We start from the raw sequence: 23,404 nt of genomic DNA on the forward strand, positions 1-23,404 counted from the left end.
GAAAAGGTTTTTTCACAAATCAACGGGCCTTGCTCGAGGATCCACCAGCTCCGTATCCGCAGGAACCCAGAGCCTGAGTCACCCCTGTCCCATAAATAAACTGTGCACAGCTGTTATATGAAGGGCAAGTGCAATACATTTCTCCCGCTACATTTAGTGCAATACACTGTGCAATACATCCGCGTATTTATACTCATATATCTATCCCCACATCCGTGTCGGTGTTTGTGCGTGAATACTCTGTCGCTCTTAATGTCTTTTACCGCAAACAAGCTGCTTCTGAATTCCGTCGTATGTCTCCTGCACTTTTGGTTTGACGCGAGCTCCACTTCTGCAAAAAACAAAACAAAACAGAGCGTTAACAGAAGCTTTTATCAAAATCTTATAAAGTTAAAAATCAAAAAATGAAAGATCAAAGGGCAAAGAGGGATGTAGGGGGTGGGGGCTTTGTGACGTGGAGGATTCTGATTGGACGAAAGGGGCGGGGCTTTGTGACGTGAGGATTCTGATTGGATAACATCTCACCTAGAACTGTCAAAATCCAGTGTGGCGAAAGGTGGATAGATCCTCTCTCTCACATCTTTTCTCATTTTTCTAGAGTCCTTACAGTTGGATACTTGGCCAGTGAATGTTCATTAAAAACATGGCTAATAGCACAGGTAAGACACTTTCCATTTGAAACTCCTTCATTTAGCCTGAAATAACAGTTCTGTGCAGAGGTGGACAGTGTTCAAGTCTTTTTACTCAATAAAAACACATTTTCAAATATCTGTAGTTTCTACTTTGGAAACATTTTACTACATAAAATTTAGATAAAACCTATAATTCCTTTTGCTCCACTACATTTCATAAATACATGTTGTTTTTATACCTTTAATACTTGAGTACATCAAAACTCTTGTACTTCCTTACATTTAACGGGGTTGGATCAAAGTCCGTTCACGGAAGTCGTGCCACTCGGTGGCCATGTTTGCAACGTCTCTGGCCAGTTATTGACGTCATACTAGCAAGACGTGAATGGGGAAGACTGCTATTTCTAAACAACAAACCGCATTTTATTGTTTTTTTTTGACAGAATTTAAAAATTATCTAAATACCATCTCATTGTCAGAAAATAAGAAAGCAAGAAGAACTGTTTCATTTTGCAATGACTTTAATTTGTATATTGTAATTGATGGTTAAATGTCTTACCCTCAAGTTCTTATGTTTTTGGCTTATTTTTTTCCTACTTTTTCTCTTGTAATCTTTAATACTTCTTTGATTTCAGTTGACATAATGTATATTCCTGATACTTTGTGTATTATGTACAAACATCTTTTAAATATCAACTCTGTATTCTTGTCTTGCAATAAAAATAAATAAATAAATAAATAAAGACTGCTATTTCTACAATCACCAGCTAAAATCCCTTCAAACAACATATTTATGAACAACATTTAAAACTGACTTCGACTGTACCTTAACATTTGTTTCTGAAGCTTAGATTGAGCTTAAAATCACCTTTTTCGAGGTCGCTTCAGTTACTGCGCATGCGCACAGACTGACAAGCACCTCACGAGAACCCCGCCCCAAAGAACCGTCAGTCTTCATCGATGGACGATTGGTGGTTTTTACTGGAAAGTGAGACTTCCTTTGCTAGAGCGGCCATATTGAGTGTTGCATTTCCTCAACCATTAATTGTAATGACAGTGGCGCATCTTGTTAATATTTAGTAGCTTTGGTTAGATTTGAAGGGGTTGGCTTGAGGCTTCCCTTATTTAGTCAAACAAAACTTTGTTGCTGTAAAAGCTCAGTTGGCGTGCCCCAGTGTGCCACCTAAACAAGATTTTAGTCTGTTACTAACCTAATCGCAGAATATTGCAGTGTTTATTATAAATCATTTATCTGTGTGGGTCATTATTATTATTTTTAATATAAGTGCCCCATAATCTTTAATCCAAACCGGAAAATGCACTTTTTCATGGTGATCCTTCTCTGATGATGTCAGTTTGATGGCTTGGGCAGAACATCTGTTAACTCCTGCCATTTCAAAACAAACCCCTGTTTTTCTACCTCCAGTCACAGAAAATAGAAATAAGAAACATTGCATACCTGACAAGAGATGAGACACAGCAATGGTGTGGGAGATCTGACTACAGATTCCCATTGAAAATAGAGAAATATGGTGTTTCATGAAGAACACACAGCACTATGGGGTTCACGTGCCTGTACAGAATCCCCCTGAATCTTTTGCAAACTTCCCTTAAATACCCCTTGCTCCACATGAAGACATGATTAACATGAAAAGGGACCCTGTACCTGATCAGGTCCCAAGTGGGTGTTTAGATGAAAGACCCCAGGAAGGACACACCCTCAAAATCAACAGAATATCCTTAAACTCTCAAAACTTTATGATGATCTGCTCTACTGTTGACCAATCGCATCAAATGCCATGAAACACGAAAATATAGATTGTTTGTGTATGTAAAATGTGATGTTTTGGTGTGGAAACCTTGGCACAGACCTTACAGCATTGTGCTGCGTTGGGCTGATAAACAGATATAAGAAGACAATGCTGCAGTGCATGCTGCTCATTTAGAAACCCTGATGGTAGTCTCTTTTTTGGTAGTTATGTTAGCACCTGAATATGTGCTATTTGTAGCTATAGCTGTTCATTTCACTGAATATGTATCTGTGCCCTTTGAAAGTGTTTGATGCCACTCTGTATTTTCTCTTCTTATTGCAGAATCCTCTGGAGAGCTGATGAAGGCTGAGTTAGGTATGTTTATTCTGAAACAAAGCAAACACAATCCCAAAAGTCATCGGTAACACTTTATAATAACTTTCATTAATAAATCAGTAACAAACATTATGTAATGCTGAATGGATCATTAGTTAATATATATTCACAGATCTAGAAATATGAGATAATGTGCTTGTTAATGTTTACTAATGAACTTATTAAACATTACCTAATGATTAACAGATCATCATTTAATATAAACTGAAGAAATGCTTACAAATGTGTTTAAACTTTCAATTCATATGATCATGCATTTTTAAAAAAATCTTCAAATGATTCTGACAGATGGTTTACAATGATTAAAAGCTTCATTAATAAATCATTACAAACATTATATAATGCTTAACGGATCATTAGTTAATGTTTACAAATGGAATTAAACTTTCAATGCGTTTTAAAAATCTGCAAATAATTTTAACAGAAATTATACAATGATTACGAGTTTATTTGTTAATGTACTTTTGAATGCTTACAAATGCTATTAAACTTCATTTCACATATTAGCTAATGCTCATTTTTACATTTACAAATGTTGTGAAAATATAGCTTAATTATTCATTTTAAGCACTTCACAAACTATTCATGTTAATATAGTCATTAACTCCTAATCACAGTCTGTAAAAGTCACATATTTGGTCTTGGTTTGTTGTGTAGATTTCTACTATTTGCACATCTTAAAACATTTATTAATTATTGGTTAATGTTTTTGCAGTACCCAATCTAAAGTGGAAACTATTCATCAATTGTAAATGTTTATAAACATTTACTAATCATTATTACCTTTATTAGCAGTCATTGTGGTGGCAAAAAGTGTCCCAAATGACTGGAATTGACCCTATTTTTCACATATTTACAAATCATTTATTAATCATTTGTTCATGTTTTAGCAGTACCCAATCTAAAGTTGAGACTATTCATCATTTTTAAATGTTCATAAACATTTCTTCATTTTTTTGTATCTTTATTGCCACTGGACTTTTATCTGGCACTTTTTGGCACTGGAACAGTGTTTGTATAAAGGGTGGTTATAAGTTTAGCTAAATGCTTGCTAAAGACAACATATGGCAATTTGGTGCAAAACATGTTTTTATTACCTCAACACTTCTATTACTATACTATTGTGTATCATTAAACAGAATATTCCTTGAATTATACATCAACAGGTGGGAAAAAACCTCAAGAAAATACTTCATTTATCATTTATCAAAACAATGCAATAAAAACAGATTGAACCGTGTTCCCTTTTATTAATCCAATTGACCCCTGTACACTGCTGACCCCTTAACTAACCTTAAACCTACCCATACCACCAAACCTGTCCCTAACCTTACCCGTATCAATCTCAACACCAGCAAAAGTGTTGTGCATTAACACACGCTTTTAATCATTGTATTACATCTCTTAAAATCATTTGTACATTTTCAAGATGTGCATGATCATATAAATAAATTAGAAGTTTAATGACATTTGTAAGCATTTTAATTTACATGAAATGTAATTATTAGGTAATGTTTAATACATTTATTAGTAAACATTAACAAGCACATTATTTCACGTTTCTAGATTTGTGAATATATATTAACTAATAATCTGTTAAGCATTACATAATGTTTGTTAATGATTTATTAATGAAAGTTATTACAAAGTGTTACCAAGTCATCTTATAATTCTAAAATGATAGTGACTCCTCCCATTATAGGATTCTTTCAGTATTTTTACAGAAGACTGCCCTAGGTAATAAACCTGAGTATGTGATACGTGTCCTTTTCAACAACATGAGGTTTAATGACAGCATCTAATATGTTTCTTAAAGGTTTGTGTTCCCAATATAAACATGAATTTAACATTAGTTGGCATGTTTTAAACTTTATCTTACAAATCATAATGCATTTCAGAGCAGTTGTATGAAAAGAAGAGTTCATTAAAAGCGAATGGTCAATCCAATGGCGACAGTTGACAGAGGAAGTATTTTGGAATATTTCCAGGTTTTTGAAGCGCTGTTTACACCTGGTCAATCAGATCACAAGTGGACGACGCTAAACACAGGTGTACACGGGCAGGGTTGGGCAGTATTTCAAATACATGTATTTCAAATACAAAATACTATTTGTAACTTTGTATTTAAATACCTTTGAAAAAAAATCAAATGTATTTTGTATTTAAATACATTTATTCTTAGTATTTTTGTATTTTCAAAATACATAAAATACTTTTTGCCAATCAGCCTCTTTATTAGACTGCTGATTTCCTGTATCAACTAGTTCAGACCTGCCACTTTCACGCATGTGAGCTGCAGCTGTATGACTCCATCTAGAATTGGGTAAGCGAATTTTCTGGAATCCTGTAAGGAAATAAGGAATAATACTGCCTTCATGTGCTATCAAAATTTCCTACTTCCAATTTCATAAGTCCTGATTACAAGCTTGTCGCATTCAAGTGCTTTGCTGTTGGAAAGAATAGGACTCGTGGAGGACGCCAGGTTTCCTGGGAAAATCTTATTAAGGCCAAAATCGTAGCTATATAAGATATTTAATTTTGAATAAAATATAGCATCCCATTCGTTGACAACCATGTAAACATTCACAGAGCTATCTTTATAGTTAGCTTGTTGACGATTCTGGATTTTCAGTCAAATACATGCTGTTTTGCTGTGTATAAAACATACAAAATGCTTGGAATGGTTATTGCACTACTATGTGCATGACTTTAACATTAAAACAAGGTGATGTTGTTTTGTGGGGAAAAAAAGCATACCTGTCCCAGCAGCAACTGTTTTCCCCTCCGCCATGTTTAAAGTTTATGGCCTGCACAGCTCAGAAACTTGGCTATAAACATTATCTCAGGGTTTCCCAGTAGGAAATATGACAAAGGCATTCATGTCCAATTTCCAACTAGAAAACTCATATTTACAATAAATAAATAAATAAATAAATAAGTAAATAAATAAATAAATAATTTGATAGCCTGTGAAGGCAGCATAAGATAGCATGAAGGAAAAAAGGCATGAAAAAAGCATGAAGGAAAAAAGAGCACTAGCAAGAGGAACATAGCATTAGCACTAGTCAGTCTTGATAGTTTTTTTTTTTTTTTTGGTAAGATTTTGGTTTAGCTAGTGAACTAGCTAGTCAGATGTGTTCATTAAACTTTAAGCATTACTGCTTGCTATGCCAATACGACAATATATGCTGGTGACGATATAAAGTGTAAATCGATTGAACTTTTTCTATATCATTTATATATCGTCGTGGTATGCAAATATATCTGTGGAGCTTTTAGTGGGCAGGAGTTATTGACACTTCAGAGCGATAAAGAGACATGGATAAATGAGAAATCAGCAGCTTTCTGTGTGTGTACCCCAAGACAAAGATAACTATAATGCTAATAATAAAGATATAAAGTTCAAAAAATTGTTCTAGGCCTAGGGCATACTCACACTAGGCACAGTTGCCTTGTACTAAAGCCTAAGCGCGATTGTCCTTTGGCTAACAGACATATATCAGAGGATTATTACAGAGGGAGCTGAGGTTAATGGTGGAATTTGCAGCTTTACTCGCAAACTACAATACCTGTTCATCAATAAGATGAGAACCAGACCCATTATAAATCTAAATGTACTCGAATTAAATTAATTGAAAAGTGTGATATCCAAGTAGTGATAAAGATTTTTGCTGTCATAATGATAACAATAGTGCATACAAAAATAGTAAACTAACTGTTCCATGCTCCGGCTCCATGCATCCGTACTGCACCCGAGCCACCTCCTCAAGCGGGCCAGGGCATAGTTAAATGAGCCACACTGGGCATGGTACAGAGCAGTCTCTCTTGTGAAATGAACTGGACTTTAGGGGTCAATTGCGCTCAAGCACAGATCAGATCCCCTAGTGTGAGTACATCCTAAATCTAAGTGAATAGCAGATAGCACACCACAACTATAACCATAACAGCACAACAAATGATGAACGATCAAAACATTGACAGCCAATCGGAATTATTTCTGCTTTAAAGAGCTTGAGCATTTAAAGTGACAAATGACACAACTGCATTGTACACTTAGAATACACTAATATAGTTATCTTTATAATTATCGTTATTGGTGTAAACAGGCCTTAATAGTGTTACTTCACTGGATGGCCAATTTCACATGTATTTTCTGTATTTTCAAAATACAAAATACTGTATTTGTATTTAAATACATTTTCCACACAGTATTTTGTATTTGTATTTAAAGACATTTTCCCACACAGTATTTTGTATTTGTATTTAAAGACATTTTCCCACACAGTATTTTGTATTTTTATTTTAAATACATTTTGATGTATTTGTGCCCATCTCTGTACACGAGATGTGAAACGTTTTGAGCTTGTCCACTTTCGACCACTTCCAGAGGTAGTCGAAAACGCATTCGACCGGATTGTGTTCGTGGTGTAGATGCTCATGTGGTCGAATGCGTTCAAACAGCCACAAAAGACCGCCTACTCTCCGCCTACAGATATAATGCGTAAACATTATGGAAAGCGCGCAAGCCAGACAGGATTTCAACATTTTCAACTAAGAGATAAAAGTTTGTTTTGGAAAGGATAAACGTATCAGGTGCAATGTTCTCTCACCATTCTGGATTTCTAACACACATTGCAGAAATGAAAACCGCTGCTGTCACTATGTTTTTCTGCTGTCTCCGGTCACGTTTATATGTAAATTGCATGCGCCCATTCATTTGCTTACCCATAAATCCTCCCCTCCAAGAAATCAGGACAGAAGTGGTTGAAAGTGGACAAAAGAGACGGATTAAAACACCAGGTGTAAACATGTATGTGTCTCCTTCGTCCACTTGTGATCCGATTGACCAAAATGCATCTTAATAACAGTGTAAACAGGGCCTTGGAAATAGGGTGAGTTCCCTTTAAAATGTTATAACAGTGGTTCTTGTGCCAGTTCTGCAGGGACCCCTAGTAGTGCATATTTTATCTCCTTACAATAAAAAAAAAACAAACATTCTGGGTTGTGTTCAACCCATGGCTGGGTAAATATTGGACAAAACACACATCGGATTATAAATGTAACCTATGCTGGGTTGCTGTTACCCAGCCATGGATTGAAAACAACTCAGCATTTTTCAGAGTGTATTGATTTAATTAAAACAAGTTCAAACCAAAACAGCCTTTTATGTGTACAGTATCCTTTTTCATCCATTAGCTATTGAATGCCAAAGGTTGTTAACCATCACAAATGTTTGAAATATTTCAGAGATTGTCGACGACAACTCTATAGTGAGAGCCGATTTCATTCAGCAGCTTCTTCCATCTGCGGAGCGAACGGCTCTCCTTTATCGCCTGACTTTCCTGAGTCTGGGAGGATTCCCAAAGCTGGAGCGTCTGATCAGAGATCAAGCTATTGAAACACAACTGCTGTTCGGATCCTCTGAAGCTGTTCTGCTGAAGGTATGAGGCCTAAATTCTTCATAACCATCAATGCCAGCTATAAGAGCTGTCCGGTTGGCCCTCTGATTTAAATGTTTATTCAAAAAGAGTCTTTCCCCCTTTAACACTTTAATCTACACACCCACTGCTATGGATGGCTAACATATATGCATTATTAGTAAGGCTAACTGAGACTTGTCATAGCACTTGCATATCATTGCTCTTTTGTTGATTTTGATTGCTTCCATTGTCCTCATTTGTAAGTCGCTTTGGATAAAAGCATCTGCTAAATAACTAAATGTAATGTAGATGCAATCTGATCTCTTCAGTTCTGATTTGGGCCACTCCCATTGTGGTCCTTAAACAGATGTTTTGCATTTTAAACTGAACAGTCTGAACAGCAGAAACATTACTTTTTTTATTGAGGTTTTTTGATAAACATTCCAACAGAACAATGAAAAATATGAAAGAATGAAAGAAATGAAAAATGAAAGAAATGTTCTCTCTTGCAGCAAAAGTTAAGATACTGAAAAGTCTTTTATGATGTTTATTCGAAATACCACCAGCAGGCATACCTAGAATAAATGAACAGGGATCAACATCTATATGCATTCCCGAGATATTGCCAATGTGATCTGCAATTTTCTTCCAGTATAACTGAATTTTGTGACAAGACCAGATACAATGACTATAATTACCAACTGATGTTTTGCATTTAGAGCAGTAAGGGGAAAATTTTGGATTCATCTTATTTCTGATATAAGGGCTGATATGTCATCGCCGTATTATTTTGAATTGAATAGCACGTGCTCTGTTACACACTGATATTCTCTTAGCATAATCCCAAACTGAATCCCAATCTTCGCTAGAGATATTCATTGTAAAGTCGCTTTCCCATAACTGTCAAAGATTCTCTGTGTCTCCTGGGGGGGTCAAACTCAACGTAACATAAATACGAGATTTTTTTTTTTTGCCTTGCGTCCTCTAACAATATTTCTTCAACTTTAGGTATACAATTATCATTATACAATGTGGTCTTTTTGCCAATAAAATCCCTTAGCTGAAATTATGTCTTGAAAGGTTACATTTTGCTAACTGTTTTTGATAACTGTTCAAAAGACAGAAGTGTAGAGCCCTCAAATATGTCTTTCAGTCTTACAATACCTAAAGAGCTCAAGAGATTAAACCCAGAATCGTCAGAACCAGGAGGAAAATCAGGATTATTTTGAATTGGTGTAAGAGCTGAAGTAAGATGAAACCTACCCTCTAGCTTGCAAGACTGCACCCAGGCCTTAAGAGTGTTCTGTATGATCAGGCTGTCATATAGAGCTTTTAACTTTTTAGGATTGCTAACAAACAAGAGATTCTGAAGAGGGCACAAAGATTGTGAGGCTTCAAGATCAAGCCAAATTGAACATGGATCATTCTTTAACCAGTCGGCCACAAAACGAAGCTGACACGCCAGCTGATACCATCTAATATTGGGGACATCTAAACCACCCTTACAAATAGGAAGGTTTCCTTTTACTCCATATAAAACAAGATAGCCAGCCATTAAGCTCCTTAATAACTTTGCTAGAAAGTAAAATAGGCAGCATCATCAAAGGATACAATAAACGAGGCAAAACGTTCATTTTGATTATAGCTATTCTCCCCAACCATGATACGGGAAGAGAATTCCATCTCTGTAGATCACTATGAATTTTCTCCAAAAGAGGAGCAAAGTTGTTTTTAAATAAAAGTTGGAAGGAAGGGGTTATATGAAGCCCTAGATAGGTAAAACCTGATATGGAATATTTAAAAGGGAAAGAGGAGAGCATTTGTATTTCTGAGGTGAGACTACCCAATGGTAAAGCAACAGATTTTGTAAAATTTAACTTATAACCAGAAAATTGCCCAAAGGAGTTTATAACGTCTACCAGTCATGGAACTGAAGTATTTGCAAAAAAAAGTAGAATGTCATCTGCGTAGAGTGAGATCTTGTGCTGCCTGCCATTTATTGTGACCCCTCTAATCATTGAATCACATCTTATCATTTCTGCCAAGGGCTCAATGGCAAGGGAAAACAACAGTGGCGAAAGTGGGCAACCCTGCCTTGTGCCCCTACCCAGAAGAACATTTTTAGATCTGAGGCCATTAGTGGTGACGGCAGAAGTCGGTTTATTGTAGAGCAGCTGCACCCACCTCAAAAACTTGTCCCCAAACCCAAATTTCTGTAAAGTATAAAATAAATAGGGCCAATCGACACGATCAAATGCCTTTTTGGCATCTAAAGAAATAACTAAAGTGTCAAGTTTTTGTTTCTGTGAGATATTTATAACATTTAAGAGTCTCCTGACATTATGACTAGAACTCCTTCCTTTAATAAAACCAGTCTGATCCTCACAGACTAAGATTGGCTTTTTGTGTTAGCAACAAATCCAAAGAAGTCATTATATTGTATATTCTTTCAAGTATTGTAGAATCTGAGGTTACACTAAATTAACTGGGGTTAACTGTTCCAGTAGAGTTGATTGAAAGAAATATTTTAAGTTCTGTATGAAAAAAGGAAAGAAAAGCTACATCCTTAAGTAAGCTAGTGTTAAATCGCCACCTCTTTGTTTGTTGTGGGGCTTCCTGAATTATTATATCTAAATATACAGCGGCATGATCTGACACCAAGATGTTGCCCAATGTGCAACAAGACACTGATTGCAAAAGCAACTTATTAATCAGAAAATAGTCAATTCTTGTGTGACATTTGTGTGGGCCAGAATAAAAGGTAAAGTCCCTTTGTGTGGGGTTTAAAGTTCGCCAAGCATCCAAATAATCCAATTCCTCACAGATGGCTATTAGTGCCTTTGACTGCTTTGTATGAGTGGGATTTCTAATAGGCCATTTGTCCATCAAAGGGTCCATCAGACAGTTAAAATCCCCCCAATTCTAAGTGTTTCTGAGGAATATACAGAAAATTTAGAAAGGGTTGATGTGAGAAATTCGGGGGAGAAATTAGGAGGAAAATATTCATTTAGTAGTGAAATCTCTTCCCCATAAAGGACCCCACTAAGATGAAGATATCTGCCAAATCTGTCTTTTTCAGTCTTTAAAGCATTAAAAGGGATGTTCTTACTAATAAGTATAGCAACCCCCTCTACTGCTAGTTGTGAATGATGAAAAAAAGATTTAACCAATCCAGTTGTGCTTTAACTTTAATACGCATCATCGTCCAGATGTGTCTCTTGCAGTAGAGCAATGTCTACCCTTTCCTTAATAAGAATAGACATAACCCTCCTTAATTTCAGTGGCCCATGCAATCCCCTAACATTCCAAGTACATATTCTTAATATATTACCCAGCATTAAAGTATAGAGAAATACAGAGATACGGATCTGCTTCTTCCTTTAGATATATTAGATGTAAATAACACCTGCTGCCATACACGAAAGAAAAATAGCCTGCCTGAGCTTCAACAGTAAACATTATAGCAACTATTGTACAAAAAGAAACAAACTCAAAACATTTAAAGAGGGTATTTCCCCCATAACAAGGGGAACGATGTGCAATAACAAAGCGCTGTTCAGCGTAACAATAGGCTTTTGCTGCATCTCTACGAGAGTAACGTTACGGCTACAACAGACACTGAACAACCTGTAACCACTTTAACGCAACCTGCCTCACTCATTAACGAATTAGAGTACGAAATAAAACTTACAGGACAAATATTATTTTGGCAACATGACACATAAGGTAGGCAGGAAACAAGAAGCTCCAATTAATGATTTTGGCCTAACTAATATCATCTGGTATAGTTCAGTTCCATTCAACAGAATGTGTTCCCTTCAATGTTCAGTTAGTCAAGTCCATAAATGCCTGGACCTCCTCGGGGGACTCGCAAACTTTATCAACTTTACCGATGGTAACTCGCAGTTTAGCTGGGTAGAGCATGACATACTGGGCTCCCATCTGCTGTAGCTTTTGCCGCACCGCGTAGAACTCCTTTCGTTTGCGTTGAACAGCTGCAGAGAAATCCTGATAGAAAGATATTTTACTGTCGTTGTACATCAGATCTCCTTTTTGTGCCACGTGTCTGCTGGCGTCCACAACCCGCTGCTTAACTTGAAAGTTGTGGAACCTAACAATGAGCGGACGAGGCCTACCCCTGGCATCAGCGTTCGGCAGAGAGATGCGGTGAGCTCGTTCCAATTTGAGCATCCCTGACCTGGTTTCAATGCCAAGGAACTCTGGCAACCAAGTCTGAAGAAACGCGGTCAGGTTAGTACCTTCAGCATTTTCAGGCAGACCGATGATGCGTAGATTTTTCCTCTGACCTCAATTTTCTAAATCATCCAAGTGATCGGTAAGTGAAGAACCTTGGCGCGTGAGAGTTTGGAGCCGCACATTTGCTGTATCGACTGATGATTCGACATCAGTAATTCTGTTCTCGGCTTTGTTAAGTCTGCCCGTCGTTTGTTCAAGTTGTTGTGAATGGGCTTGAATGGTCTGCGCAAGCGACCCCAGCTTATCATCAATCACCTTCGTGATTTTCTCAGTCGTCTCCTGCAGCGCTTTGGATAACGCTGGATCGAGCTGTCCAATATTGTCACCCATGTGCGGGTCTAACCGCATCCGCAGGCGGATCCTTTTTCTCGAGTTTCTTCGCTGTTTTCAGCATTTTCACAAAAGAATCGGGCCAGAAGGTTTCTAATGACATAATATTCCAAGCTGCATCACCAAAACTAACTAAATTACGTACTCAACTGATCAAATGATGAGTTTAATATTGTGTGAGGCAGGAGCATCAGTAAACGTGTCCACCTCTCATGCCGCCATCTTGGCCCCCCCAGCAGAAACATTACTGAAATGATTACCAGAGCGCTCTGCCTTAAGAGTAGCATAGTATTAACATAGCTTAAAAAACATATTAATTTATAATAAATTTATAAACATTTATTTTAAATTATATTTATCATTTATAATAAAATGATGAAATACATCTCTAGTACTTCCCTTAGTTTCAGGTAGCCCAAAGCTTCTTGTTGCAAAGCACAAGACAGTACAAAACAGTACAAGACAGTACAATGACCACTGGGACAGACAGTGAGCATAGTAAGTCCCAGTGCAGCGCTGACCAGTACACAGTTCTGTTTAAAGTGAACCTAGTGACAATAATGCAAATAGTACAAGAGTACAATAAAAGTAGCTGAAATAGTGTAAACATAAAGAGTGTGTGTGAGGGGTGTGTGAGGTGTGTGTGTGAGGGGTGTGTGTGAGGGGTGTGTGGGGTCGTCCACAATGCTGGTGGCTTTGCGGATGCAGCGTGAGGCGTAAATGTCTGTGATGGAGGGAAGAGAGACCCCGATGATCTTCTCAGCTGTCCTCACTATTCGCTGAAGGGTCTTGCAATCCGAGACGGTGCAATTCCCAAACCAGGCAGTGATGCAGCTGCTCAGGATGCTCTCGATAGTCCCTCTGTAGAACATGGTGAGGATGGGGGGGTGGGAGATGTGCTTTCCTCAGCCTTCGTAGAAAGTAGAGACGCTGCTGGGCTTTCTTCATTATGGAACTGGTGTTGAGTGACCAGGTGAGGTTCTCCGCCAGGTGAACACCAAGAAACTTGGTGCTTTTGACGATCTCCACGGAGGAGCCGTCGATGTACAGCGGAGAGTGGTCTCTCTGTGCTCTTCTGAAGTCAACAACCATCTCTTTAGTTTTGTCCACGTTTAGAGACAAGTTGTTGGCTCTGCACCAGTCCGTTAGCCGCTGCACCTCCTCTCTATATGCTGACTCATCGTTCTTGCTGATGACACCCACCACGGTCGTGTCATCGGCGAACTTGATGATATGATTCGAGCTGTGCATTGCTACACAGTCGTGAGTCAGCAGAGTGAACAGCAGTGGGCTGAGCACACAGCCCTGTGGGGCCCCAGTGCTCAGTGTGGTGGTATTGGAGATGCTGTTCCCAATCCGGACTGACTGAGGTCTCCCAGTCAGGAAGTCCAGGATCCAGTTGCAGAGGGAGGTGTTCAGGCCCAGCAGGTTCAGCTTTCCAATCAGGTGCTGAGGAATGATTGTGTTGAATGCTGAACTGAAGTCTATGAACAGCATTCGAACATATGTGTCTTTATTGTCCAGGTGGGTGAGGGACAGATGGAGGGTGGTGATGGCGTCATCTGTTGAACGGTTGCGAATTGCAGGGGGTCCAGTGAGGGGGCAGCAGGGTCTTAATGTGCCTCATGATGAGCCTCTCGTAGCACTTCATGATGATGGGTGTAAGTGCAACGGGACGGTCACTGGAGACTTCTTTGGCACAGGGACGATGGTGGTGGCCTTGAAGCACGTCGGAACAACGGTGCTGCTCAGGGAGGTGTTGAAGATGTCAGTGAAAACATCTGCCAACTGGTCTGCACATCCCCTGAGCACCCTGCCAGGAATGTTGTCTGGTCCAGCAGCCTTCCGTGGGTTGACTCTGCATAGAGTCTTCCTCACATCGGCCGTGGTTAGACACAGCACCTGGTCATTGGGAGGAGGGGTGGTCTTCCTCGCCGTCACGCCATTCTGTGCCTCAAACCGAGCGTAGAAGTCGTTCAGCGCATCTGGGAGGGAGGCATCACTGTCACAGGCAGGTGATGTTGTCCTGTAGTTGGTGATAGTCTGGATGCCCTGCCACATGCGCCGCGTGTCTCTGCTGGCCTTGAAGTGGCTGTGGATTCTCTGAGCGTGTGCGCGCTTCGCCTCTCTGATGGCCCGGGACAGTTTGGCCCTCGCTGTTCTTAGGGCCACCTTGTCACCAGCTCTGAAGGCGGAGTCTTGGGTCCTAAGTAGCGCAGGCACCTCTGCAGTCATCCACGGCTTCTGGTTGGAACGTGTGGTGATGGTCTTGGAGACAGTGATGCACTTGCTGATATAGCTAGTCACTGATGTCGCGTATTCCTCCAAGTTGGTGAAGTCGCCGTCAGTTGCTGCTTCCCTGAACATGTGCCAGTCAGTGTGTTCAAAACAGTCCTGAAGAGCAGAGATGGCTCCTGCTGGCCAGGTTTTCACCTGCTTCAGACCCGGTTTGGAGCGTCTGACTAGTGGTCTGTATGCTGGGATTAGCATAACAGAGATGTGGTCTGAGTATCCGAGGTGGGGGCGGGGCTCCGCCCGGTACGCGCCGGGGATGTTTGTGTAAACAAGGTCCAGCGTGTTCTTCCCTCTCGTTGCAAAGTCCACATGCTGATGAAATTTAGGGAGCACTGACTTGAGATTTGCATGGTTGAAATCTCCGGCAACAATAAACAGTCCATCAGGGTTTGAATTGTACAGCTCGCTAATAGCCCCATACAGTTCACAGTCTTTAGCGTTAGCGCTGGGGGGAATGTATACACCGATTATGAGGACAGTGGTGAATTCCCGTGGTAAATAAAATGGTCTGCATCTAACAGTCACAAGCTCCACCAGCGATGAGCAGTAACTATAAATTAGCACCGAGTTCTTGCACCATTACGTGTTGATGTAAACACACAAGCCACCGCGAGCCTTACCGCACAGAGCTGTGTTTCTGTCGGCTCAAAACGAGGCTAGCCCGTCTAATCCAAAGATTCATCAAAATCAGCAAAAACTGGATTTACAGATAGAGCTTACTTCAGGCCATCACAGGAAGGAAAGTGCAGAGAAGGCAGAACCAGCTGAGAAGGCAAAGTTAGAATACCACACGGAATCAGCAGAGGAGGCGGAGCCATGGAATCGGGTGGAAAAAATTGAGAAGCAGTCTAAAAAAAGTGTGATCGATGCATGAAGATAATAATAATCCAATTGTTAAACTTAAACATGACAGCTTTGTATCACAAGACAACACAGCAACGCACAGCTAACAGAAGAATGTCCCTAGGTTACGTCTGTAACCATAGTTCCCCGAGGGAACGAGACGCTGCTTCGAACAACGCTTTAGGAATGCCTCTGCGTGACGTATGGTTACAGACGTAACCTAGGGACGTTCCCCTTCAGGAACTTAGCAGCGTACGATTTCCTCATGGAGGGAGCCCTTTGGTCCTGAGCCACCACTGCAAGGGTCTCATGTACAGCAGGCCAAAAGGTATCACGTTGGACACAGCTGCCATCAGACCCAACAGTCTCTGAAACTGTATAGCAGTGAGTGACTGGCCTTCTCACACTCTCTTGACTGCCGTGAGGATTGACTCGATCCAAGCAGGAGACAGACGTGCCTGCATCGTGGTCGAATCCCACACTACGCCTAGATAAGTGGTCCTCTGTACTGGAGAAAGCACACTTTTCTTTGCGTTTAGTCTTAACCCAAATTCTTTCATATGGGCGAGAACAACATCTCGATGTCGAACCACCATCTGCTCTGATTGAGCTAAAATCAACCAGTCGTCGATGTAATTGAGTATGCGGATGCCCTGGAGTCGCAGTGGAGCCAGAGCAGCATCTACACACTTGGTGAAAGTGAGGGGTGAGAGTGCAAGAGCGAACGGAAGAAACAGATATTGGTAAGCTTTGCCCCCAAAAGCAAACGTCAGGTACCTCCTGTGCTGAGGAAGAATGGAAATGTGGAAGTATGCATCTTTCAGATCTATCGTGACAAACCAGTCCTTGGACCTGATTTGAGACACGACTTGTTTGAGCGTGAGCATTTTGAACTTGAGTCTCATGACTGAGCGGTTCAGCAGACGCAGATCTAAAATGGGACGCAACCCTCCATCCTTCTTAGGAACTATGAAGTACCGGCTGTAGAACCCGGACTATCTGTCGAGAGGAGGGACCACCTCAATGGCCTCCTTCCTCAAGAGAGTATCTACTTCTCGTTCTATGACCAGGGCCTGCTCGGGGCCCACCAGAGTGGGAAACACCCCGTTGAATAGAGGATGACGAGACCTGAACTGAATCTTGTAGCCTTTTTCTACGGTATGCAGGACCCATTGAGACACATTTGGCAGAAGCTTCCACGCTGCTAGATAGTCTTCAAAGGGAATCAGTCTCTCGAGACTGATCTCTGGTGTACTTGGGGCTGTTCTAGAGACCTCCTTGGAGGTAGCGAGCCAACCCAGAACCGCTACGTTTCCGGGCGGAAGCTGAGAGAAGTGCTTGCTGGAGACCGCTGTGCCCTGAAGCACCGGGGGTGGCAGGGTTGTCAAGACGATCTCCTGAGGGCACTAAGGAGAGACGGGCACTGTATGATGAGGTGTACACTGCTCTTCCCTAGATGGGCCTGCCCTCAGAGGTCCTGACCTTTGTCGAAGCTCTCTTATTGAAGATGACAGTCCACAGATCTGTCATCTCCCTTGGCTTCGACATGGAGCTCCACCCTGACTCCCTTTTTTCAGGGGGAGTGCGAGTGGCGACGCTCCGTTTCTGGACTTCACGGTGTGAGGAGCTGGTACACGGCTGGGGCTGCTCCCGCCGAGCAGCCCCGTGAGCGTGGCGAGGGAGAAATCACTGGAACGCTGCCGATTGTTTCTTGGCCTCCTGGAACCTGTCGACGACTGTATTTACAGCGTCGCAGAACAGGCCAGTCAGCACTTTCGGGGCATCCAGGAGAAAGACCGTGTCTTTTTATTTAAAATTAGACAGGGTCAGCCACAAATGTCTCTCCGTGGCCACCAGGGCTGCCATAGACCGCCCAATTGCTCTGGCGGTCTCACTCTCAGAGGCGTTCCCAAAGCGTTGTTCGACGCAGCTCTAGTTCCTGAAGGGGAACTAAGGAGTACAGGTACACTGGACAATATTTGGACTCAAACATGTCACAACGAGCTAGAACAGGAAGAGAAAACTAGAAAATAAGAAATTACCACAATTAGTCATGACGGCATCACATAACTTCAGAAGTTACTATACTGTTATGATTCGCTGTACTGACAGGTGATGTTTTTAACTGTTTACTGTTATGTAGTCACTGTGAATTGTCATGACTTACTAGTCTATCACATGACTAACTTGGTGATTGATGTTTTCTCGTAGTGTGTCAGCACGAGTTCCAACCTGGTCAACTCCCTGTTTCCAATATTGAAAAAAGCTGTCGAGAAGAACAAACCCGGTTTGGCAGTGAGGTACCTGATGAAAGCCAAAGAGTGGATCGCTGACATCATAACACAAGTGGATGGCATAGTGAAGAGGTGAAAATATTAGTAATATCTTATAGGAACAATATGTGCCAACTTAATTCAAAGGGGAAACACATGGGTGATTTTATTATTGCAGGTAAATTTGATGTCCAAAGTCGTCTTTTTTTTTTTCTTGTTTGTTCAGATGGTGATTACTTTTAAGTATTCAAATAATTTGTTACTCAGGGTCATGGATCACAAGATGTTTCAGGTCATAACAATAATATATTTTTTGTAAAAAGTGCCAATGTATATAGGTATATAGGTGTAGATCATATAGAAATTATATGTGTAAAGTTACTGTTTGAGCATGAAAAAAGAACAGAAGGGAGGTCTTCTCTACATTAGTAAGCACCCTTCTTTTTTATTCATTTAGAAACCAAACATAGCTGTACTGATCAGAAATGCACAACAGTTCTGCTCTATCTTTATTGATAATAGGATTTATTAGGCACTTTCGCACCATGTAGTTCTAGGAACTCAGTTCTAAGGCCTAGCCAGCAGGGTGGTTCCTAGAGAACCAATTTCTCCCTCGGACCGTTTTCCTGGTTGCATTCGCACCGGCAGCAGGAACTCTGAAGCGGCCGACAGTGACGTTTTTATTCATGGCATTTACAAACGTCAACAACCGGTGAATGGAGGACGCAGGGATCGGAGCTGTTTTTGTTGCGTGATAACGGACATGTTATGTAAACGCATAGTTTACGCCATTGAGATAGCAAGAAAATCTGACTAAATCTCCTATGAAAACTTGCAGTGTTACATATCATAGAGGCTGAGAAAAGAACACAACGCTGCAGACAACAGGTAAATGCCGTTATCGCTGTTTTCCATGTTCGTGGAGTAAATAATTTTACATGTTTTTTTAAAAATCCCGGGTAGCCAGTGTTTCGTGTGCGTTTGGCCAATCAGCGTACACGTACGTCAATGGTAGTTCCTGTAGAACTGTTTTAGACCCTACTCTGAAGTAGGAGCTAAATTAGTTCCCCCAAACGGAGTTCCTAGAACTAAAACTGTTTCTAGTTCCTGTGGTGCGAACACGCCAAAAACTAGGAACTTCCACCAATAGTTCTAGGAACTATGAAAAGGTTCCTCCGGTGCGAAAGTGCCTATTGAGCTGTTGTATAGAATCACATTTGTGCATAATAATAAGTCTTCCTTAAGAAAATTGTTCATTGTCTTGAAAATGAAAATGAAATCCAGACCACATCGCTGTATTCAATTATTTATTAGAAATGCACTATATTATTCAGGTATGATCAACACAACCAAAGTGTGAAAACATGCACCAGTGACGTGTATCAAGAACAAAAAGAGACCGAAGAAAAAAAAGAGAAAAAATCTGATGAGATAAAGGGTCTGGAGGATGCTCTGGCCAAGCTCGAAGTGGATCTGAAAAAAATAGTCGACAAAATGGAAATAAATGAGAAACAAATTCAAAAAACAAATCATGAGCTGGAAGACTTCCTCAGAAGATTTAAGGAAAAACATGCCCACTGGACTGTGAAGTTCCTTGACTTTTTTAGAGGCTATCCAGATGCTATGAAGGATCCTAGTGCCATTGCTTTGGATATAAAACTGAAACAACTCGACTCTGAGAACAGCAGTCTGCGAAATGAAATGTGGAGCATCAAAATCAAGCAGACTGATCTTCAGCTGCAGCTGGCCAACTGTAAAATACGAATGGGTGAGAGTCTGTCTATGATTTTATTGTTACAAACATACAGTAAATGCATCTGCATGCATGTTATGCTCTTGACATGTTCTTCACAATGATCTCTCATAAATCATTCCAGGTGAGATTCCTGACCCTGACCACCTGAAGGAAGTCCAGCGGTGTCTTTCTCAAATCCAACAAATTCTGGTTGATCTTAAAAAGTTTTGGGAGAAGGTGGATGTTATTCTGCACGCGCTGAAAGATAAAACCTTTGTTGGGGAGGAACTCGTTGACATGGAGGACATGAAGGATGAGTTTCTGAGCTCCATTGAGGATGCAGGAAAGGTAAGTTAGACGCTGAGCAAATGTTCCTGATGTAATTTGATTATGCCTTTCATGAATTCTCTGAGTTCTCACTTTCATTTCCTATGTTGTTTTTTGTTTATCCATAATATACTCTGATTAATAGTGTACACCTGATGCTATATTTTCCAGAATCCAAAGCAAAGAGTTTTGTAATCTCAAGCAAGACGCTAGTGTATAATCATTGAAAGTTATTACCATCTTAACTAGAATCAGATGAGGATGCCGTGTGACTTTAAAGTCTGTGTGACAGGAGAAAAAAGATAAAAATAAATAAATAAATGCACAGTTGTGCATAGCATGTTTGTTATTCTAGACAAATCAGAAAACAAAGTTTTTTAACAAGGAGCCCTTAAAGTACCAGCTGGTTCAGGTCAGAAGTGACCGAGGAAACAAACAGTATGGTAGTGTTGTAACATTATCCCCTTTTATGATTTTATTTTATTTACATGTTTATTTAACTTCTTTGCCATTCATTTGCATATGCAAATGAGCATATTTATATAACCTCAAGACTGTGAAAATCTACACTTCTGTAAATTACATACAAGACAAACTGTAGGAAATTGTCATGTATTGGGTCAGATTAAAACCATCTGGTGACAAAACACAACATAACTATCAAGTCAGATCAAGTCATGTTGTGGCAGTAATGCCCAGTATATGGCTATAATGTCCTTTTTAGGCACCTCTTTTGTGTTACTTCTACATTTTATCACAAGTTATGCACTTGAATATTCATTTAGACTTTACGCTTTATTTTGACTAGTAGCCTAGTAACTGAATAGTTTTATTCTGCAAATCATTTTCTGCAGTAATGCCACTTTATGCCTAAGGCCCATTATCCCATGGTCTTATACAAAGATTCTGCTACATAAAAACTACAGTAAGCATCTACACATTTATCAGTTTAAAAAATTGTATTGGGACAGATTGCTGAAATATGATGAGAAAAAAAATAACATGACTTCAAAAACGTGACAATAATGCCCAGTAGATGGATTCTGTGCAGTAACTGCAGTCACCTGTTGTGTGTTGAATCTAGATATCATCACATTTAATACATTTAGAATTGATTCAAGTATTACATTATTTTTGTCTCATATTTAGCCAATGAGGACATTCTCCCTGTTTGAGAGACAGACTGTGATCGACCAATCAGGGTTCCTCATTGTTGTTTATACATGCAAACAAGGGTCATTTGGGTTTAAAAGAGACTCAATACAACAAATTCATTTGGGAATTCTATTTATTTCATAATGTGAAGTACAGTTAAAAGGTTTCCTTTATTTTATTGTGATTGCCTTATCTTTCTCTACATTGATTGCATGTAATAAATAATTTTTATTACTCTAAGATAAACGTTCTGGGATTTATTAAGGTTTTACAGGCTAACTGTACATTTTGGAGGCACCGCCATAGACATTTCTACTGCTTTTGAGTTATTTAGTAATAGAAACCATAGATGAATTTCCAGCCTAATTCTCAATCTATCAGCTGGGACATCAGGCTCCTGTGCGCCAACTGAATAAACAAATACCAACAGGAGGGGTTATTTTCCTTAGAAAAAGGCATTGCTTCATAAAATTGAGGTTAAATCTTTGGAGACACATGGATGACTTTAATGATGTCTTTACAACCATTCTTGGCTTTGAAAGTTGTAGTTGCATAGGCTGAGTTTACATTGAACTAACCCTTTAAAATCATCATGAAAAAATGCAGAATTTTTTGGTTTTTAGATTTTTTTTCCATGTATCATTACAGTGTTTTTTTTAATTATTCATCAGTGCAGCTCATTACTGAAGTTGAAACTAGTTCAATTATGTCCATATATTTTATAAAATATATTTTAGTAAATGTGATTAATGCTGACATGCCTTTTATCTTTCAGTACTGGAAGAGATTTGGTATTTGCTGTCAGAGAGCTCAGGGTGTCTTCAGTGTTCAGTCTAGAGATGCGTATAAATTCCTGGAGATCAATCCGTCTTCGCTCTCTGAGGAGGAGAGGAAAAAGGAGTATTTGTCTATAACAGAGAAGCTGAAGAAAATCAATCCAGAGCCGTCTGTCACTGAGTGACACCCAGATCTGATGCTTCCTGAATGCTCCTTACACAAATCAATGCATACAGCTTCTCTTGTCATTTTCGTAATGCTTTGTAATCTTTACAACTGCTCTTGAACATGTTCAATTACAGTTCCACATATACATGTTCTTGAATAAGCTGATGTTAGGAATATTATTTGGATCAATTTATGGCTATCTCTTTCAAAATCGCTTTGCATTTTTATTATGCTATATACAGATCTTGTGGTCTGGTCACATGATTAATGTCGATGTCACACAATAAAGAAAAAAGACATGAAACATTTCATTGTAGCCAAATCCTTAAAAAAGCCATTTCTAATGCTTCAGTGTACAATACATCAGGGATCATTACACTTCTGCTTCCATCCATAAATCATGTTACTAGCAGAGACAAAATATGTGTTGATACCTTCTCTAGAACACAAAAGAAAACGAAAATGCAGTAGGAATTGTGGAATTATTTTTAACTGTAATGCAATATAAATATAACTCTTGTCTAAATGAATTTACTACATTTAGTATTCACAAATTTACAACATTTAGTATTAATCAGAAAATTAAAGGCATTTTGTAATAAACTATAAGAATTATTTGGAGATGCAAGGAAATGCAGTGAAAGTACATTTGAAGTACTGTATTATGTAGCTCATATGCTATGCCAATTAGGCTCTGTGGTGTTATGAACCAATTAGTGTTGAAGACGCTTCAAGTGATGGTTTATAAAAAATAGTAAAAAAAAAAAAAAAAACAGTAAAAATAATTTGAATGCCCATAAGCAAAACTAGGAGCATGAAGGTTGTGTATTGTCTAGCAGCCAATGATATTAAGAAATGCAACTGAATAATATTCTCCATAATAGCCCCGTCAAGGCTGTAGGCTGTCCTAAATATTTGTGTGTGCTTGTGTGTGTGTGTGTGTGTGTGTGTGGTTTCAGTGGTAAATTCATTATTTTAAGAGTTTAACCTTAAGTAAGTTACCAGTTTAACAGTATTAGCTCTCTATCATCCAGTTCCAGCTCCA

General features: G+C 39.5%; 1 protein-coding gene across 1 annotated transcript; it reads left to right on the forward strand.

The window, feature by feature from the left end:
* The first annotated feature begins 524 nt into the window (after positions 1-524).
* On the forward strand, positions 525-22,663 carry LOC117598015 (uncharacterized). The gene is made up of 7 exons (XM_053237136.1): positions 525-659; positions 2,726-2,758; positions 8,027-8,220; positions 18,136-18,290; positions 19,532-19,965; positions 20,075-20,280; positions 22,190-22,663. Exons 1-7 carry the CDS (start codon positions 629-631, stop codon positions 22,373-22,375), a joined length of 1,239 nt encoding a protein of 412 aa, XP_053093111.1. The 5' UTR covers positions 525-628; the 3' UTR covers positions 22,376-22,663.
* Positions 22,664-23,404: the final 741 nt, after the last annotated feature.

The sequence above is a fragment of the Pangasianodon hypophthalmus genome, chromosome 9 (genome assembly GCF_027358585.1).
Source record: "Pangasianodon hypophthalmus isolate fPanHyp1 chromosome 9, fPanHyp1.pri, whole genome shotgun sequence".
Classification (NCBI taxonomy): Eukaryota; Metazoa; Chordata; class Actinopteri; order Siluriformes; family Pangasiidae; genus Pangasianodon; species Pangasianodon hypophthalmus.